The sequence below is a fragment of the Gadus macrocephalus genome, chromosome 11 (genome assembly GCF_031168955.1).
Source record: "Gadus macrocephalus chromosome 11, ASM3116895v1".
NCBI lineage: Eukaryota > Metazoa > Chordata > Actinopteri > Gadiformes > Gadidae > Gadus > Gadus macrocephalus.
The window spans coordinates 12284172-12303238 of NC_082392.1; the positions used below are offsets into that span (position 1 = coordinate 12284172).

At 42.2% G+C, this 19067-nt stretch overlaps 4 protein-coding genes across 6 annotated transcripts in view; 1 reads left to right on the plus strand and 3 right to left on the minus strand.

The window, feature by feature from the left end:
* The window catches only part of s100a1 (S100 calcium binding protein A1), a 32321-nt gene extending 14781 nt beyond the window's left edge, over positions 1-17540 (minus strand). For both annotated transcript variants that reach the window (XM_060064622.1, XM_060064623.1), the window contains exon 1: positions 17374-17540. The gene's annotated coding sequence lies outside the window, so the exon portion shown is untranslated. The remainder of the gene's footprint in view (positions 1-17373) is intronic.
* On the plus strand, positions 1142-3342 carry LOC132467866 (uncharacterized). Of its 2 annotated transcripts, XM_060065435.1 has the most exons (3): positions 1142-1377; positions 1848-2540; positions 2658-3342. In XM_060065435.1, coding segments are annotated over exons 1-3 (846 nt in total). In that variant the 5' UTR covers positions 1142-1226; the 3' UTR covers positions 2660-3342. The 2 variants fall into 2 exon arrangements, with proteins under 2 accessions (XP_059921418.1, XP_059921417.1); XM_060065434.1 differs by having other exon boundaries at positions 1848-3342.
* LOC132467527 (uncharacterized) lies at positions 3050-4936 on the minus strand. Its single transcript, XM_060064858.1, has 2 exons — positions 4105-4936; positions 3050-3761 (listed from the first exon to the last, which is right to left on the minus strand). The coding sequence occupies exons 1-2, from the start codon at positions 4206-4208 to the stop codon at positions 3050-3052; spliced, it is 816 nt and encodes a 271-aa protein (XP_059920841.1). The 5' UTR covers positions 4209-4936.
* Positions 8553-17653, minus strand: tlr18 (toll-like receptor 18). Its single transcript, XM_060064605.1, has 4 exons — positions 17534-17653; positions 10801-11806; positions 9397-10579; positions 8553-9232 (listed from the first exon to the last, which is right to left on the minus strand). The coding sequence occupies exons 2-4, from the start codon at positions 11793-11795 to the stop codon at positions 8837-8839; spliced, it is 2574 nt and encodes an 857-aa protein (XP_059920588.1). The 5' UTR covers positions 11796-11806; positions 17534-17653; the 3' UTR covers positions 8553-8836.
* Between the last annotated feature and the right edge of the window lie 1414 nt (positions 17654-19067).

Sequence of the window (19067 nt, forward strand, 5' to 3'; positions counted from 1 at the left end):
TTCAATTTCTTGTGTTCAATGTTCAATGTGTTATATACATGGTAGGTACGGTATGACCACCTTTAAATAAAACAGTCAATATCCCGCTCAATATCATTTAATCTGTCATTGTCTATTTTTCGAAAATAAAGATAGTTTAAAAAAAAATCCTCGTAAATGTGCAATGATAAACTGCACTTAAAGTGGAAACGGATTGTCCGTCTTTTCGTTTCCCAAGGACAGAAAAAGGTAACGTTCTTGCTTGCTCCTGTATGAATGGTCCTAGGCTACCTGAGGCTTCACCTGGTAAGGAAAGTGGCGCTGGAGCCCGGGTAATATCGCACATGGCTTATTCAAGTTGCGCGCTAGACATTCTCTAAAGTGTCGAGACTCAAGCACTTAACTTACCTTAACCGATTGTTCCATACAAATGGTTAGTTAACGATTTAACAACTTCAACATCTGCTATTACAGTCGTTATTTTTTTGTAGGACTTGGGCTAATGACCTTGCACAGAGGGAAAACCATCTACACCACTTGTCATTGATTTCTATGCATTCACTGATCTTTACAGATGGGTTTGTTTTAAGCCATTGAATATAATTGCTCTGCCATGCAACACATTATAAGCTACACATGTTTGTTAAATGAGAAATATGGTCTGGGTCACATTGAAACAGTAACAGTTGTAGGCCTATAACAGTAATTATACAAACATTATACCAACATTGCAACAGGCAAGTTTATTCAAACATCACACTAACAAGAACACAATAAGAACAGTAACTAATAAAAAAAAAGAGAAATGATTTAACAACACTGAACATACTGAACAGAGGCAGGGGAAAAGGACAGAGGAAGAAGACTTGTCCGTTGTCACAGCATCAAGGTCCGACTGTAGAGATCAAGAAAGGAAGAGGCATGAGAACAACAGAACACTGCTCTCTAGCAGATTGTTTACTGATGTAAACTAAATTGATGCAGTCTTAAAATTATGATTCTAATCCAGGTTTCTATTTTAGGAGAAAGAAATGGCTCATAATCGTTGCGAGAAAAGGGAAGTGCTTTAGAAACTGCCGTAAAGCAGTACCTCTGACAGTATTACAGTGTGTGACGTCATCGCATGTTTTTAACGCCTTTTTAGAACAGATACGTGACCTTAACGCCTCGTTTCCACATACGTATGTTTTTCGTATCCGTACTTCCGTAAATTTACGGAAGGGGTCGCTAGTGCTTTACGTACGGACATGAATTTATTTACGGACGGAACGATGGGGGAACGCATAATGGCCGTTTTTCGGAGACCGGTACTGTGGAATATGAGGATCGACATCTACCGCGATAAGAACAAAACCAACCAGGCTTGGAAGGAGATTGGTGAAGAGTTTGGCCTGCCAGGTAATTACATGTTTTGTGAAATATATTTGATTAAAAAGAGCGCGTTACCGTTGATAGCATGGTTGACCAATTCATGTTAGCTAACTAGTTTGAATCAATACAGCCGTATTGTTCATAAATTTGTTATTATGACAGGTAGGCTATTTTACCCCTTGCATAGTGTTATAAATATCCCAATTTACTCAAGCATAACACAATAGGGTAGGCCAGATTACTTTGAAATGTTTAATGTTGAAAAGTAAACTTATTGTCTTCCCAATAATATGGAATATGTTGCTATACCCAAACCTGGAACTGTAGTATACTGTACTGTAGTACAGAGGTTTTCTTTTAGACCAAGCATAAATTGAATGAAGTAATATAAAATCATAGGATCATTAATGTTTATTGTAATGTAGAGTTATCTGAAAATTGCAGTTATTATTTGAAATGGCAACAACTTAATATCTATTTCCCTTGTGCTCTCACAGAAAAAGACTGTAAAAAAAGGTGGCGCGACCTGAGGGATCGATATGTGAGGGAGAGGAGGGAGGCATCAGAAACCACAGCCAGTGGCAGCGCTGCCAGCAACAGGAGGCCCTGGTGCCATGCTGGACTGATGGCCTTTATAGACCCCTTCGTGGCATCCAGGATGACGACCAGCAACATGCCAGAGAGTTGTGGGAATGGTGTGGATGAGAGTGTGAATGAGAGTGAGATTGAGAGTGTGCATGAGAGTGAACGGGAGGCCTTCTTGGCAGCTACCAACTCCAGCATGGAAGATTTTGTGAATGTGAATGTGACTGAGAATGTGATGAATGAGACTGTGGCGAATGAGAGTGTGGAGAATGAGAGTGTGGAGAATGAGAGTGTGGTGAATGAGAGTGTGGTGAATGAGAGAGTGAATGTGCAAGTGAATGCAGGTCGGGCTGCAGGTTCTGCTGTTGCTCCGGGCAGGAAGAGGAGGACTGGAAGGGCAGAGGCACCCATGCCAGCCTTTGAGCGTAACCTGATGCTCGCCCTGGAGAGAACAGCTGGTCCCAGTGTCCCTACTATTCCGGTCGTGGATGAGGACCACCATTTCTTGCTCAGCCTCCTGCCATCACTGCGGCGGCTGGAGCTTAGCAAGAAGGCATTCTTGAAGCTACAGATACATCGCCTGATGTATGAGGCAGAGTTTCAATGTAAGTGGGCAATGGTTACAATATACCTGTTAATTGTTATTGCAAATATTTCCCTGACTTGATCGACCTGTCGCTATAACCTGGCTGTTCTGTCTTTTTGTCATTTGGCTTTTTCAGAACAAACTCCTGTGACCTGGTGACTCCTGTTCTTTTAATTTAAAATGTTACAGTTCTATTTTTTTAAATTAAATAAAATCACTTGATTGTTTATAAAAAAAGATTGTTTATGATTTGGTTCTTTTCACTTTAAAGCAAATAAGATAATGTTACAAGTACTCATAGAGCAAATTATCTGACAAGATTATATGACAAACCACAAATAATTTACTTTATCAGCCTGAAAAAAATATCCTATCATAACCTATGCAAATATTTATTCATAACACAGTAAAGATGCGTGTTCAGAAAAGTATACTGTACAAATTCATATGGGTTTAAGGGACGGGAAGTTTGCTCTTTATTGATGTGAGTGGCCCTGAAAAGGGCCTTTTTTTATGAAGATGATGGTATCAAACTACATTATTCTGCCATGAAACCTCGCCAGCAGCGCTGTTGAAGTAGGTCATGAACCTCTCCCTCTCCTGCATCACTTCCTTGGTGGAGTTGTTGGTTCCAAGACGCCTGCCTCCTTCCAAGGGGACTGCTTCGTCACTTGATGGACGTGTGGCCTCTGTTGACCTCAGCAGGTTGTGGAGGATGCAGGTTGCCTTTACACAGGCTTCCACATGCTCAGGATTTTGCCCCATCACTCGGTAGTACATGCGGAACCTGGATGCAAGGATCCCAAAGGCACACTCGACCACCAGACGAGCCCCTTGAAGGGCTTTTCCGAAGGCAGATGCTCTCAGGGTACCGCCATCACTCCCTTTCCCATAGGCACCGACGTCCACCATCCGGAAACAGTAGTTTGCATCCACTACTGCCAGCAACACAATCGAGAAGGTCCCCTTATAATTGTGGTACATGGAACCTGAGCAGGGTGGAGCCCGGATCGTGACGTGTTTCCCATCTATCGCACCAATGCAGTTGGGAAAGTCCCACTCCTTCTCGAACTCCTCTGCGATGGCTCTCCATTCCTCCTCTTTTGGCATCTGCATGTGAGTGCTCACAAAGCCATCCCAGATGGCATTTGCGACCTCTGGCACGATGCGTGAGATTGTGGAAACACCAACCCGAAAGCTGTACCCCAAGGACTTGTAGGAGTCCCCTGTTGCCAGGTATCTAAAATCAGAAAGACAAAAATAATGTTACATTACAGGTAATTTACTATTAAAGGCTGTAGCGATTTTGATTACAATGTAATCAATGCTTAGACATGCCACACACATCTTGCTCTTACAAAGCTGTAAGTTGTGCTGTTTTCTGTATATATCACCAAATACTAATGTCAACATCTGATGGCATTACTGTTGTGTGTGTGTAGGCTATATTAGTGTGTGTGTGTGTGTGTGTGTGTGTGTGTGTAGCCTATATCTCTTTAATAAAATAATATAAAGTATTTCGAACATAAAACATGCAAGCAGGATTATAGTTATGATAATTATAGTCCTATCAATAAGCTTACCTCAAACAGATTGCCAGGCGCTCCGCAGGGGAGATCGCCTGGCGGTAGGTGGTATCCTGCCGAGCGATTTTTGGACCCACGACGGACAGAACAGAATCGAACATCAGCTTGGGCAGTCGGAAGAAGTTTTTAAAAGCATCTCCATCCCCGAGTCGCAGCTCCTGGACCAGCCGGTGATAAGCGCCCAACTCCAAGCGCTTGGCCAAAAACTACCTTGTCCAGCATGATGCCCTGCGTCTCTGCCATCTCTGGCGATTGCGCCAATATAGATAAGCGATGGCGAGCACTCTCACTCGTGTTGGTGTCATCGCAAAGTCTATTTAACAAAAATAAAAATGAGCGCTAAAATTATTGAGGGAAATCACAGCAGTAGACTATAATTATATAATTAGGGGTATCCATAGCCATAAATTAGGCCTATACAAATAATACAATCAACATACAATCAAATCCGACTGTATTTTATATTAAACTCATACAAACGAATGATCAAACAGATATCTGACCGTTATTTATGTAAAACATATGATATATTAAACTGATCTGTAACCATTATAACCATTTCATATCAAAATGATGAAGTATAGAGGATCTGAAAACAGAAATACTCACAATTTGTCTTCCAAACTCAAAAGCAAGCGAGCTAGCAAAACTTTCATCCGGTATCTCCGTAAAACGACGGCGAAAGTTCAATTTTTTGAACGTATATTACGGACATTCCGGAGAGAAATTTTACGGAGGGGAGGAGTCTCGGAGGAAAAACGGACATTACGGAGAATCACATAGGAATGAATGGACTTTCGGTCGGAGACGGTTGCGAGAATGTACGTATGTGGAAACGAGGCGTAAAAAATGCAATATTCAGCTGAGTTTATTATCTTAGCCCCACCCTTTGATAGAAACTTTCAAATTACTTGACAAAAAATTACATCGTGAGAAAAGTGGATTCTGAGGATAAAACCCCGTTGGCTCCCATTCATTCTGGACTCGCCTACGAGCGCCCCGCGTGGTCAAAGATTATTACTGCAACCAGTCCAGAAAACCGGAACTAACCCGCGAGTGCCAGTTCTCCTCATATTAGACATTCTCTGCTACTACCCATGCAAGTGAACGGAGCGTTCCACGGCATTGAGAAGACCCGTGTAATAAAGGCCTATACTATTTCTGTTTATGACATAGATTTCTCCTCAGATTAGGCCAATAAACCAATGGTAAAATAAAAATAAAAACGCTTGATCAAAGGCCCGGCCCGAGTATAGTGGTGGGAAATATCGGCCCGACCCGGCCCGCGTCGGGCTCGGGCTCGGGCAGAGAATCTAAACACTGACTGGAACTACTTAGCAGGTGTCTGTAGGGCTATATCAGGAGTTAATGCACGCACTGCAGCCAATCAGAATCAGAGTATTCCCCCAGACCGTGGTCTAAACAATATTATTCACGAGTTATAAACAACCCCTACACATCAATATTAATGATAACCCTGTGGAAATTGCCATAAGTGAGAGACACAATTTTGCACGTTGAGCACACAGTTGTGTGACTCGTTTATTTAGTAAGAGAGAAACGGGAAATCAAAACGTGCTGAAGGTAAACAAATCCCGCATGGGCTCTGACGTCATGAGACGCTCGTAATCCTTAAAAGGGACATGCGATCCCTGAACCACCAAGACAGTAAACGACATGCCGAACACAATTGAAAGAACAACACATAACAAAATACTGTAGGTGAATTATGTTACACTCACTACAACCCATTAAATACGGTATGATTTCTAGATGTCATGGCAACGTCTGCTCGCGACACTGGACTTGCGATCGAGGCATCGACGCGGACGTTCATTCACATAGCCAAAAACAAGAGAATAGATGGCTAGATAAAATAAACATCAAGACATACAATTCTAAAAAGAACAGATGAAGCAGCTACCCTTTTTTCCTTCGCGGTTTGCCTACAGAGCAGCGCACCTGCATTTAATATAGGCCTATCCGTGTATTGTCACAATTTCTCAGTATCAAAGGTGAAAGTAGAAACGGGTGGCCAAAAGCTGTCATATTATTAGTTATCACAGACAATTTTAAGTAGAAACGGGTGGCCAAAAGCTGTAATTTGTTAGTTATCACAGACAATTTTCAACAATGAATGATCTGTACGGAGCTCCATAAGGGACATTAAGGAGAACGCTCCCGGACAGAACCTTAGTTTGGAAGTCATGCTTAGTGACACGACAAATAGCCTACTTCCAATTGAAATACAAAATTTAGAAAATAGGCCTACGTGTCCCTGATCACGTTTCAATAGATTAAATAACGTGACAGTGTCACGTATTTTCGTGAGACCATACCCGTACTTCCATGAGTATACTTAAAGGAAGTATACTATCCGCACTATCTACTACGTTATTTTTTCAGATGTGAGTGCTGTTCCAAATCGAGTAGCCTACTCCGTGGTGCACTAACCGGAAATTACGATCACGACTGCCGCCGTGGCTACTCCCCCGCAATAAACATCCCGCTTTGAACGGTGAACTCTTTACGCCTAGCAGCTATAAAAACTATAAAAACTACAAAATGACTCTATTAATGCAGGCTATGTGGAAAATGCGCCGACTTTGGCTCAGCCTGGCTCCGCCTCTTCCGCTACGTAGCTAAAATGGCTGCCGTTGAGTACGGGGAGTGTCCTTCGATCCACACTTCAGGATTAGCCCGTTTTGAGTACGGCATCCGGGTCCTTGAAGTATACTTCTTTTCGCCGGATCTTACTCAAATTTGGGCTAGTAAGTACGGACAGTACGGGTATTGGAACACGGCACAGGTTCGAGCGTGTGCATGGGTTGACTTGCGTGTGTCTCACGCCGAATGCATGAGACATGAGAGCCCTGTACTTACGTGACACAAACCAGCACCGCAAACGTTCTCTCCCGCTTGAGATGACGTCTTTCTTTATAGGTTCATGGGTCTGATTCGCCGATTTCCCATGCTGATATCCCCGAAGATTCTCGGGCATCTTCGACAATTTGGCTATAGATTGTCTCATTACACGCTAAATAATATAATTATAGCCTAATTATATATATAGCCTATACATATATATAGGCAATATATATAATTAGGCAATATATATATATATATATATACATATAGCATTTGTGGTTTTGGCATAAACATAACTAGGGTGCACTGTACTATCTGCGCACACCCTTTCTGAAGCCTCTCTCGCTCTCTCTCTCTCTCTCTCTCTCTCTCTCTCTCTCTCTCTCTCTCTGTCCTTCCCTCTCTCTCTTTCTCTCTCTCTCGTACCGTTTTGTGGAGCACATTAATTGTCTCAGAAGACTCCCATTCAGAATGCATTGGTTTACATTTCGTTCTGTGTAACACGCAAAAAGTCGGACTATCGTGCTCTGGAACACGCTTCAATAGATTAACGTTCGTGCGCAGGAGCACGCAATCGCGTGATACCGGGTTGCATGCACACCCTACCCCAGGGGCGGAGTGGGGCACTAATAGCCACCGGGAGAATCCTCCCCGGTCCGGCCCCACCCCCCTGCAACACCGTTTATTTATATATTTTTTCAGTAATAAAAAAAAAAAATTGGTAAAAATGAATGATATAATTATAATTAAGAAATTAAAAATGGGTAAAATAGGTCACAGTTCTGCTCTGTGCGGAAGAGAATTGGCGCTCCGAGAATTGGCGCACTTCCTTTTACAAGACCAGTAACCATAGCAACGACGGTAAACAAAAGCACTCCGGATGGCCGTAGTGCTCCCCGCACTACAGCCATCCGGAGGCGCAGAGCTTTTGGCCGTGATATTATCTATAAAATTATATTATACTATTATATAATATAGAACGTTATAAGACGCTGTCACCTAGTGTGAGAGGAGAGTTGACGGAGTGACCTAGTTTCAAAGTTTATACCATTTATGCTCGGTAATACCGGTGTAACGTGTTGACACGACTAGACGACTACTACTACATGTTCCAAATCTGTTAACGTATTCTCCATCCATTAAAAGAGAAAGATCAGTTAAGTCATTAATTCGTCTGAAATATACCAGCCAGCACATACACATTTGACTAGCAGCTAGCTCCCGCCTAGCAATAACGTCAATGGTGGAGCTCTGGCTAATTCACCTGCACAACTCTTTAATGCCTGATTTCAGCACTTAGATGCATCCCCCTCCAGCATCCGCTTCTTCTTTATTCTGGCCTTTTCAGCCCCTCCTTTCTCTTTTCTCTTCTTGCCTTCCATGAGTGCCACAACAAGCAAAAGCAAGCAACCACGAACTTGCTCGCCTTCTCTGTCTGACGCGTCTTTAGGGCTATCCCCCTACATTTCCGAAAATGGACTTGACCTGCAAGCTGTTTATTGGATAAACGCATTTCCCAATCCCAGGAGTCTTTGCTCCATTACGTCAATTCACGAACAAACATATTAAAGTAAACTGTAGTTCGTATTATTTATTCATGGCCATGAAAGTTCTGTAACGCCTGAATAATGAAGAATTAAATGAAGTAAAAAAAAATAATATAAAAAAAAAACCATGAATGAGACATAGAGAGTAAGCAAGTGGTATAAATATTGGTTGGATGTTCTTGAGACATATATTGTTTATTTCGGGGATTTTCACGGCGTCTTGACGGGGAATAAATTATGCTCAGGGCCGGTTTGCAGACGCCTCGCGGCCGCTCACAACTGTGGGCCGGTCCAACTGACTTCGCAGTGGGCCGCTACACCTGAACTCGCTGGCTGGCCGGCCGGCCGACCGGGAAATCTCTCGATCGTCCCGACGGCCACTCCGCCTCTGCCCTACCCTCTGAGGCCGCCCTGCTCCTTGTACTTCCAGCTCTGCCTCTGGTCAGAGATGGCTTGCCCAGCACGCTCTTCAGCTGTGCCCAGAAGAAGGGCTGGTGCTTAGGCTGCTGCGGCCACTCCAGGTAGGTTTTGGTGCTCAGCATCTTCTTCAGCTTGCAGTACTTGCTGGGCAGGGAGTGGGGGTCGATGGGCTCCATCACCACCAGGATGACGTCGCTGAACGTCTTGCCCATGGCTCTCTGCTGGGCGAAGTAGAGCTCGTAGTTGCACCACTCACTGTTCACAAAGTGCCGGGAGAGTACAAAAATCACCTGAGAATAAAAATAACCCAAAAATTGTCTAATTAGCTTTAACTCCATCAACATCATTTAAAATAAATTGTTATTTTATGGGGTGTTTTAGCCTTTGGAGATAGATGGCAGCCTAAGACAGATTACTTAGGCATTACTTATTCTGAAGTACAATACTGCGTTACCTTTCGGCTGTTTTCAATGTTGTCGATGATGTTGTCGATGATCCACTTTCCAGGCATGAAGTCCCTCTCGTGAATACACAGACGGTACGGGTCCCTGTTGTTCTCCAGGCAGGGCAGGAGCTGATCCCTGACCCAGTCTCCGTCTGAGTGACAGTAGGATATGAAGGCGTGGTACACAAAGACCTCCCCCTCCCCGGCCGCCCTCTCCTTGTGGGCTCTGTATTTCGCCCTGACAATTTGGTAGGTGGCCTTTGCATACCATGGAATATTGAAAATGTAGCAAATCAGCATCAGTATCATCACCACGGCGGCCGTCACGGCAACCGAGATGACCACCACCAGCCGTATGTCACAGGCCACGTGTGCAGGGAGGTAATTGGCTATGATAGTGTTCAGGAAGGGCTCCGGGTGATAACACTTGTAGTTCTCAGGCCACTCCTTGAGGGTCACTTTCCCCTGAGACTGGGTCTGCTGGATGAAGGCATGGAGCTCGCATGTGCAATGGTAGGGGTTATTGCCGGCACTGAGTTGAGACAGTAGAGGCATCTCCCGGAAGGATTCCACGCTGATGACCCCAAACGAGTTGCCGTCCAGAGTAAGTGACCGCAGGTAGGCGCTCCGCCAGTGCGGAGGGATGAACTTGATTTTATTGCCACTGAGTAGCAGTTCAGTGAGCTGGGTGGTTTGGTCGAAGTAGGTCATGTCCAGCTGGCCCAGGCCGCAGTTGGACAGGTCCAGGAACTGCATGGTGGTGGGCAGACACTGCAGGGCCTCACTCACAAACTGGTTGTGGTGAGCGATCAGTCTGGTGATGTTTGGCTTCCACACGCAATCCCTGCTTCCCTCCAAGGAACCCAGCATGTTGTGGCTCAGATCAAGAACCTGTAGTCGCTTAAACTCCTGAGTCAAGTATGACATTTCCTTCAGGCTGACAAGGCTGTTGGTGCTCATGTTGAAGATGCGAACATGGGGCACACTACCCGTGTAGTCGCACCTCTTGTTGTAGAGCACAGAGTCCTGCAGACGGTTGTTGGAAACGTCCAGCGTCTCCGCACTCCCCATCTCTGCCCAGGCATCGCACGGCACCGAGGTGAAGTACACATACTGGAGGGACAGCTGCTTTACCTTGTTGAACCAAGTGAAGCGCCAGTCAAATCGCAGCACATCAGGATTACTGATGTACCTGGTTGAACAGATTTAGAAATAAACAATTTATATATAACAAAGTGCACAAGGAGAATAAATGCGACTGAATCAGTTAGCGTTCATCTATCACTTTAAAATAGGATAGCCCCTTTAAGATTTACAGCTTTTTGCATTTAATAAATGCTACTACTATTACTTTTCTATTACGTTGTTTAGCAAACAATAGCTCTACACATATCAGGCATGCAGGATACTTACCACAGATCTAATCCATCCAATTTAAGGTTTGTTATGCTGGATCCTGCACCGCTGTCTTCAAACGTAGGTGAACGAGCAAAGTCGATGTACTGAAGCCTCAGTCTCTTAACAATGTTGGCCTCCTGTATGTTCATCAAGGCCATCCGTAGAAGATTCTCGTTGAACTTTCCACGATGAAAGATGAGCTGGTAGGCCTTAACGTACCTTAAATTGAAGAAAATGTCTTCCTTCCCTGAGAAGTACATGAACGCAAATAGGTTGCGGAACTGAATGGCAGTGAAGGTCTTGTTTGCAATATCACTCAGCATTAAAGGGAGAGCCTGAGGTCTTTGGTCAATTGCCATATCAAATCCCATCTGCTGTGTCTGGATCACCTCTAAACTACCAAGTTCATAGAAGCTCAAATTGGAAGTGCACTTGATAGCAAAGCCTTGTAATTTAATGTTTTTCAATGGCTGAAAGTCCCCCTTTTTGAGTCCCATGACCAGGGGTCCGCCCATGGAAAGGACTTTGAGTTTGACCAGTTTGGAGAAGCCTTCCACTAAGGTGGCACGTTTGTAGAGGTTATTAGACATGTCGAGTTTTTTGAGATTCATAAGCGAAATCAGAGCTGAGGCAGGGATCTCACGCAGGGAGTTGTTGAATATATTTAGAGACTCCAGGATGGGGTTGTGCTTGAAGGCATCTTCATCAATGTGGGAAAGGTTATTGAACTGCAGCTGAAGGACCTGAAGATGGGGGAGATTCTGGAAGTCTTCAGCATAGACAGCCTGAAGTTTGTTGTAGGAGAGATCCACCTTCTCCAGTGTGGAGGGAAATTGTCTCCAGGGAATGCGGTCGAGCCGTCTTCCCTGGCAGTCTGCAGAACGGCCAGAGTTGTAAATACGACAAGGTCCTTCTTTGGAGATGGTCGTGGGGACCGTGGGCGTGGTCAGGGAATGAGATGTTACCAATCCACAGATTAGAACACTTCGGCTCAGCAATGTCCAAAACATTGTAGATTGATCTGAAACCAAATAGAAAGGAGAGGTGTAAGTCTTGGTTGCCTTTCTGTGTAAATCCAACAACGCAATGGCATTTGTTTTCACGATGCCTGTGTTACGTATTTTAAGAACATAAGCTGCCTCCACATAGACCCTAGGAAGCAGATTCAAACACACAAGCTGCATTACCCTCACATAGCCACTAGGAAGCAGGATCGAACACTTAAGCTGCAATAACTACTTTAGCACACCTATAGACAGGGGCGGAGCCATTACGTCACCCCGGCCACGCCCACTTGACGTCCCCTAGCAGGGGATTCGAAGTGGAGACCCCAGAGATTTTCACCCACACCCGCAGAGAGTCATGGGCCTTTGCCCGTGGCTTGAAGTAGCTAAAGCTATATCTCTCACACGTGTTCAACACGCTTCCTCTCCTTTTGCTCCATAGTCACCATACCGAAAATACTTTATACCAAATAAAGTCTCTTAAAAGCTATCCTTTGGATTTGACCACTTTCCTTGAAGAACTCTGCACCTGCAATAATGCCTTGACTTGGGATGTCCTTACTGATATGTTGCCCTCAAGTAGTGGCTGCCTGGTTGAAAGAGAGAAGTGAAAACTGCCACTGTGTCTGCCATGCAGAAACAACACGGGTTAAGGGAAATCCATCTATCTTTCTCTCGGATGCACCCATTGAGTAAAAACAGCTTAAGCAACATGTTGGTTTGAAATGCATCTCCAGGAAACAGATGGCAGAGGATGTGCAGTAATTCAGGAGTACAAATTGCATAATTTGTTCAAATAAATTACTAGTTCTCTAAATTATAAGTACATCCGACCTGATGAGTCTAACATGGTTTGAAACCCTACGAATATAAACGTTTTTCCTAATGTACTATTTTGTACCTTTGTGTAGTTGTTTCAAGAAAGTACAGTGTACAATTTTTTTTTAAGGTATTTCAATCAAGGTAAGCATTGATTTATTAATATGATTTAATTAATTTGAATATGTGTACCAAAGTATGCACTGGCATACATTATACAGGGTTGCCAGAAACTCTATCAGCCTACCCCAGCACAGGATGGTTGATTCACGAGTGAATACAGCCACACTAGACTTCCAGGTCATCCAAATATCTAATATATTGGAATATTAACCTCAGCCATATCATCTGAGACACACAACCCGGGAAAAAAAGGTTGGAGGATTCAGCACAAAGTTGTCCTTTACACTGCATCGCATTTATATCTACTTAACTAGTTTTACTCCATGTTATCCCCTTAGTCTTATCTTGTCAGACTCGTCGCAATCACCACATTATTGTTATTCCTGCGTGTGTCATCTGGTTTTATAACCCCACTAAACAAACAGTCTGATCCAATATAGAATACCTATGTTTGTGCAAACGTGAACAATAGATTGCAGTAGATCAGCAATTTCCTTTTGAATAGCATTTATAGATCAATACGAGGAAGAGATGGGCTGTGAATCTCTTATCAACTTGTCTAGGCCAGGGGTTCAAAATATGTGAAAGATAATAATATCCAATATAATTCAAGTTTTGATTTAGCGTATTAATTCAACATTAGTTTAATACATTGAAACAGTCCAGCCATTTCCCAAACCAGTCAAATTTCTAATGAAAATGACTACAGAACAGGAATATTAAATATTTCCATCATATTGCTGATTTGATTTGATTTGATTAATTTGGAATAAAGACATATCCTAGGGATAGAAGAAAAACATGACAAAGTGCAAGCACTTATTTCCCTCATGGTCCCTGCTCTAGGTGTAATCCAAATGATTTTGGACTCTTACGGGAAACATGCAACTTTTCATGTAACTCTCACAAGAATTTGATATCCAGCCAAGAAACTCCTCACTTTCCACAGAGGACTCACTGTTCTGAGTAAATATATGAAAGTAATATACTGTATCCATTCAATGATTCATGGTGCTCTCTATTTGTTTATAGGGTTGCTCCTTGCTCTGTTCCTTAATGTTTTATTATTCTTTAGGCAAGAAAAATCTTTGATAGTAATTATTAACCAATTAAAACAATGATTTACACTCAATAAAATATTATGTGGCCTAAACAATTTATTAGTAAGGTATAAGTATGGCCCAGTATCAATGCAATCGTTTTTAAGAGCTTTAAAGGACAACTTCACCATTTCACAAGGTCAGAGAGGTCAACCATCTGCAATGTGCATGTAAACTCGGGCTGGTAAGCCATTCAACTACTTTGGGGTAAACAGAAGGAACGAACAGTAATGCTAGACGTTAATCATTCTCTACCAATATTGGTAACAGATCTGGAAGTTGACCTTGTATTCAAAGAATAAGACACTTGTAGAAAGTGTTTCTTTTTATTCTGAAAGTATACTTTCTGCTCCCCAGTTTATCTTATCAAGTTAACAAGTGCACTGGGTAGGAGTGGCATGTGTGGTAAACAATCTAATTCTTACGCATAAACTCGTTTTCAAAACACACAAGCCAGACTCTTCACTTTGTTGTGTGCAGGGGCCCAATTTAATGGTTTTATGGAAGTTGGCCTCTTATAGCACACAGCTGGCAAAGACAGTGGCTGGGAAACCACACGTCTGCACATGCAGAGGGATAATATTTGTTTTCATTGGACTCGTAAAGATAACATGCAGAATTCAGCCTTTATTTTGAAAGGAGAAGACTGAAAAGACATTGTGATTTTCTTGCCATTGTCCTCCTTAACCAGTGTAAGAAATTCGAAATAATGCCGCCAATAAACGTCCTCAAAGAGAGTGTCTCTGCAGTGAAACTAAACAACCCCAGGCAACAGTGCTGTACTCAATAATCATACTACAGGAATCTAATAGATCCAGATTGACTTGTTCCTGGCAGCAATAACGGGGAAAGAATGTTTACTGACAATTTTTTTTTTTACATTGTTTACAATGGTTGCATGTCAACGATGAATAAATGCTTCATGGGTAGAGTTATAATCAACCACTTATTATTCATTTTGAAAAGGTTTTTTCATTGTGCGCCTGACATCTGTAAAGCAAGACTAGAATGTTATCAAACGTGTGTCTTGTTTTTGCAAGACTTTCTGCCTTTAAATAGTTACATTTCCGAACATTTTGGATAAAATAATCGGTTAATTGGTTACTTCTATGACTAAATATGTTCTATATAGCACAAAAATATGTTACTTAAGAATAGGCCTAAATAATGAACAGCTGTAATACTGATGAAACAACAACATAGTCATTGATTGGTTGGTGATTGTCATCATGGTGTGTGTCCAATGCTGTATAATTAGACGTGATATTTACTTAACTGTTGATATGCGGTTCGTCTTTATCGATAAGCTTCGGCGGTACCCATGCCGACAACCCCAAGCAGCACATCAGCACCAAACAGTGACATCGGTTATGTTCCCTGATGGTCTGATGATGCAGCAGGATGTTTACAGGCTGCATACAAACAGCACAAACACAGGTGGAATAGACGACTGGAAGTGTAACCACTTCCACCCCGGGGTCAGCCATTTTGTCCAGTACACCTACGTACTGTCCACTTGTCTCTGTCTCTTTGTTAGTGCTTCCTTTCTCAACTGCATGCTAGGTTTTAAATGTCCATGTCCAAATAAAGTCAAAACATCAAGTAAGTAGCGGTAAATAATGTGGTGTTTGACTCCCGACCGAAAGCAGACTGGGTTTTATCCCCAATGTACACAGCCAAGCCTTCTTTAGCAAGTTACCCTAACCATTGCCTGCTGCTAAATTAATAAAAGTGTTTTTTTAACATGTTGATACTAAAAACTAGTTCCATACATCCTAAGATGGTTTGATAATACTTGAGGGAAAAGCTGTTATTTGTTCCTGTTTTTCTGAGTGGTTTGTTCTGTTCCCCCAGGGTTACTGTGTACTACAGTGTTTTCTACCACGCTCAGAAGAGCAGCAGTTCTCAAACCATGGGTCAGGCCGCAGGGGTTCCCCTGCCGTGGAGCAGTGGCTACTGGGCCGCAGTCAAAGACATGTGCACCAAAAACTCATTGACCAATCCATCACGGAATCTGCAATTGCCAAATCACATGTCACATACCTCTGAAACCGATTGAACCAACCCCTGATTGAAAACTGACACCCACTTTATTTGACATTGATAGTAATTAGGCAATTGAAATCCTGTTTATATTCAGGTTATTTATGCATGTCTAAGTGGGCCCCAAAAGCTGAGGGTCTACTTGTTTACTGGGCCTCAGCTTGAAAAAGTTTGAAAAGGCTTTAGTACAAAACACTTAAGCTTGATAGGACCTCGCTAATCCATCTGTGAGTGGATTCAGATTTGTAAATCCCGAGGGAAATTATTTCTGTCAAAAGATTAGAAAATAAAATATCATTCCAAACATGAAACGCAAACGTTTAGGCTAAGGCAATAAACAAACAAAAAGTGAGCCTACATATCAAGAGATATCTAAGAGAACGCAATCACTCAACTCATTAGGGTTCATTCTAGTGCCAGCAAGAACAATGAGGACTTTGAGTGTCTTTGTTTCTAATATTCATTGGGATGAAATACATATGAGTTATATCTGAAGCGTTCATCGAATGGGATTCATGGCATTTATAGTTGACACAGAGACTTTTTCTTTAAACCAGAGTTGAAGAGAAAGTTAAGTACAAAAACAAATGTTCCAAAGGAAATGCCTTGGCTTCCTCTTCAGGCTTCTATCACATATTGGAGCAGATGTTCGCGGCCTGATTCAAGCCTGATCACACTGTGCCAGGTCACAGCCACCGTGTGTCTTGCTTGGTATAATTGAGTGTTTCTGTTAGAAACTGAACATTGCCTTAGTCTACCTTATTGAATGATTTAAACGTCTGTATATCCATAAGTCATTCCAGAAAAGCTGTTTGCAAAAGACAGAAGTTTTCCTAAAAAAGTATGCTGATGACAGATCCTTGGGAAATAAGGTTTCAGGTTTCAGGTTTGCCTGCTTAAAAAGTGGTTTCCTTTATGTCTGTAACCTGGCTTAATTGTTTGAATTTGTTGAGGGTTTATTGATTATGCAAGAAGCTGATCCTGTAACCTTGGTAACAGCCAATGATCGATCAGATGTCAACGAATAACTAACAGATCGAACTAAAGTAATCATTATTTTTTATTTTATTAATCGAACTCTGGGAACACCTGTCTATCTGTTATTCTGTTTTCTTGTTATCCTGTTTTACCTGTTGTGTTAGATCCATGCAATGTAAATGGTTTCAAGACACAATGGCAAAATGGATTACAATATTGAAATATTCACACATAAACACACACATACACCAATACAAAGAAAGAAACGTACATACAAAAGGCACAGTAAAAAATAAAAACACGACACACACACACACACACACACACACACACACACACACACACACACACACACAGAGTAACAACAGTGATTGGCAACAAATAATCGTTATAACCGATTGTAATTATGTTCTCAACTACTTTTGTTGTTCTAAAAACTGATGCCAAAGCGCACTATGAGGCACACTTACAAAACCAACGCAGCCTTCAGAATAACTTCAGCATATAAACAAACTACGTACCTAAGAGGTCCTCCCAGTTGAAGACACTGACCAGCAACCCGCTCAGTTCAAAGTCTCGACACTCACTGGTGCGCACTATAACCAACTCTATTCTCACAAATCAGAATTTAGATGAAATGTAGCTGCAATCTATGTGAAAGGGGCGTTTCACAATCTTTACCTCAATGCGTTCGACCAATCATGTGACCGGAGGCAGGGATTTGTAAGCGTGTAATTGAACATACACTCGGCAGCGGTAAAATGTAAAAACGTGTCTGTGACGGTTTCAAATACACCGTGCCACTGTAGAAATACAATTATGATAATCCCATTCTGAATGCTTTATCCAATTGGGAGAATGAGTTTTCTTCGGTAGAATATCTCCGTAATGGAAAAGGTGACAGAAGATAGTCTCCACCCCTTTCATGTCTTGGTTTCCGGACGGTCCATGTGCCGTCTCCCCCAGAATTCCTGCTTGTAGCAAAGTGGGACCTGAGATCCGAGTTGAGCTCAACTGTGGTCCTCCCTCTTCTTCCTCATGCCTGTGTGGGTATGTAAGAGTGAGGCAGAGTGTGTGTACTGTGCACACTGCAGGAATGTTGTGTGTGTGTGTGTGTGTGTGTGTGTGTGTGTGTGTGTGTGTGTGTGTGTGTGTGTGTGTGTGTGTGTGTGTGTGTGTGTGTGTGTGTGTGTGTGTGTGTGTGTGTGTGTGTGTGTGTGTGTGTGTGTGTGTGTGTGTGTGTGTGTGTGTACTGGCTTGCGCAAGAGCTTGCATGGTTTAGGGTTTTCATTAAGGAAACTGCTCCAGGCACCCAGTGCAACTTTCGAGGCTTAAAAATAAACATAACTCCATACAAAACACACAAACATAACTCCATACCATTACATACCGACATTTAAGCAGCAAAGATGAGACGTCGTTGTGTGGTGAGAACTGATACAAAATCGATAACAACAACAATGCCGCCATTTTCTTTATTTTTTGTAACCTACAATAAATAAAGCAGGCTTCCAGTCAATGGAAAAATGGCTTCTCCCCACCGGCGATTGTTGTTGTTTACGATTTTCTATCAGTTCTCACCACACAACGACGTCTCATCTTTGCTCCTTGAATGTCGATATGTAATGGTATGGAGTTATTGAAACTTACTACGTGTAAAAAAGACTAGAAATTGAATGTTTATTTTTCATTGAATGTTTACATAAAGTTGCACTGGGTGCCTTTAATGTATTTGAGGTCACTTTGCCTTTCTTTTAGATTAACAATATTGCAAGACTATCAACGGGATGTGAGACTGGAGGCATAAGGAATAAATCCTAATGGCAAAACATGGTCAGGATTATTCTAAATATTATAACTATTCATACTAACATTTATACTTCTATCATTATCATTAATACATTACTATAGATTTGCTCTCATGAATAACACTAGTCCATTTTTCATTTTTAAAGAGAACACTTCTCCGTATGACCTATAGATGGCGGTAAAGCTTTCCTATCTTGAATTCTCATCAGCTGTCGTCAACCATTTTGTGTCTAGTTGTGTCTTGTTAGTAGTGCATCCCCTCCAATGATCCATACTCCTAGCATTCCAATGACTAGACAGATATATCCAAACAGATCAACGGCTATTAAGATAGATATCTGTATAAATAGGTTAATAGATATGTAGCAAAGGCTATTAGCCTACATGTGTATTTGACAGGATCAAT

Coding starts and splice junctions, on each gene's coding strand:
- LOC132467527 (XM_060064858.1), bottom strand. CDS start 4,208: ATGTTCGATTCTGTTCTGTCCGTCGTGGGTCCAAAAATCGCTCGGCAG. Junction 3,762..4,104: donor CGCCTGGCAATCTGTTTGAG/GTAAGCTTATTG, acceptor TTCTGATTTTAG/ATACCTGGCAACAGGGGACT.
- LOC132467866 (XM_060065434.1), top strand. CDS start 1,227: ATGAATTTATTTACGGACGGAACGATGGGGGAACGCATAATGGCCGTT. Junction 1,378..1,847: donor TGAAGAGTTTGGCCTGCCAG/GTAATTACATGT, acceptor GTGCTCTCACAG/AAAAAGACTGTAAAAAAAGG.
- tlr18 (XM_060064605.1), bottom strand. CDS start 11,795: ATGTTTTGGACATTGCTGAGCCGAAGTGTTCTAATCTGTGGATTGGTA. Junction 10,580..10,800: donor TTGGATGGATTAGATCTGTG/GTAAGTATCCTG, acceptor CTGTTCAACCAG/GTACATCAGTAATCCTGATG. Junction 9,233..9,396: donor ACATTGAAAACAGCCGAAAG/GTAACGCAGTAT, acceptor TTTTATTCTCAG/GTGATTTTTGTACTCTCCCG.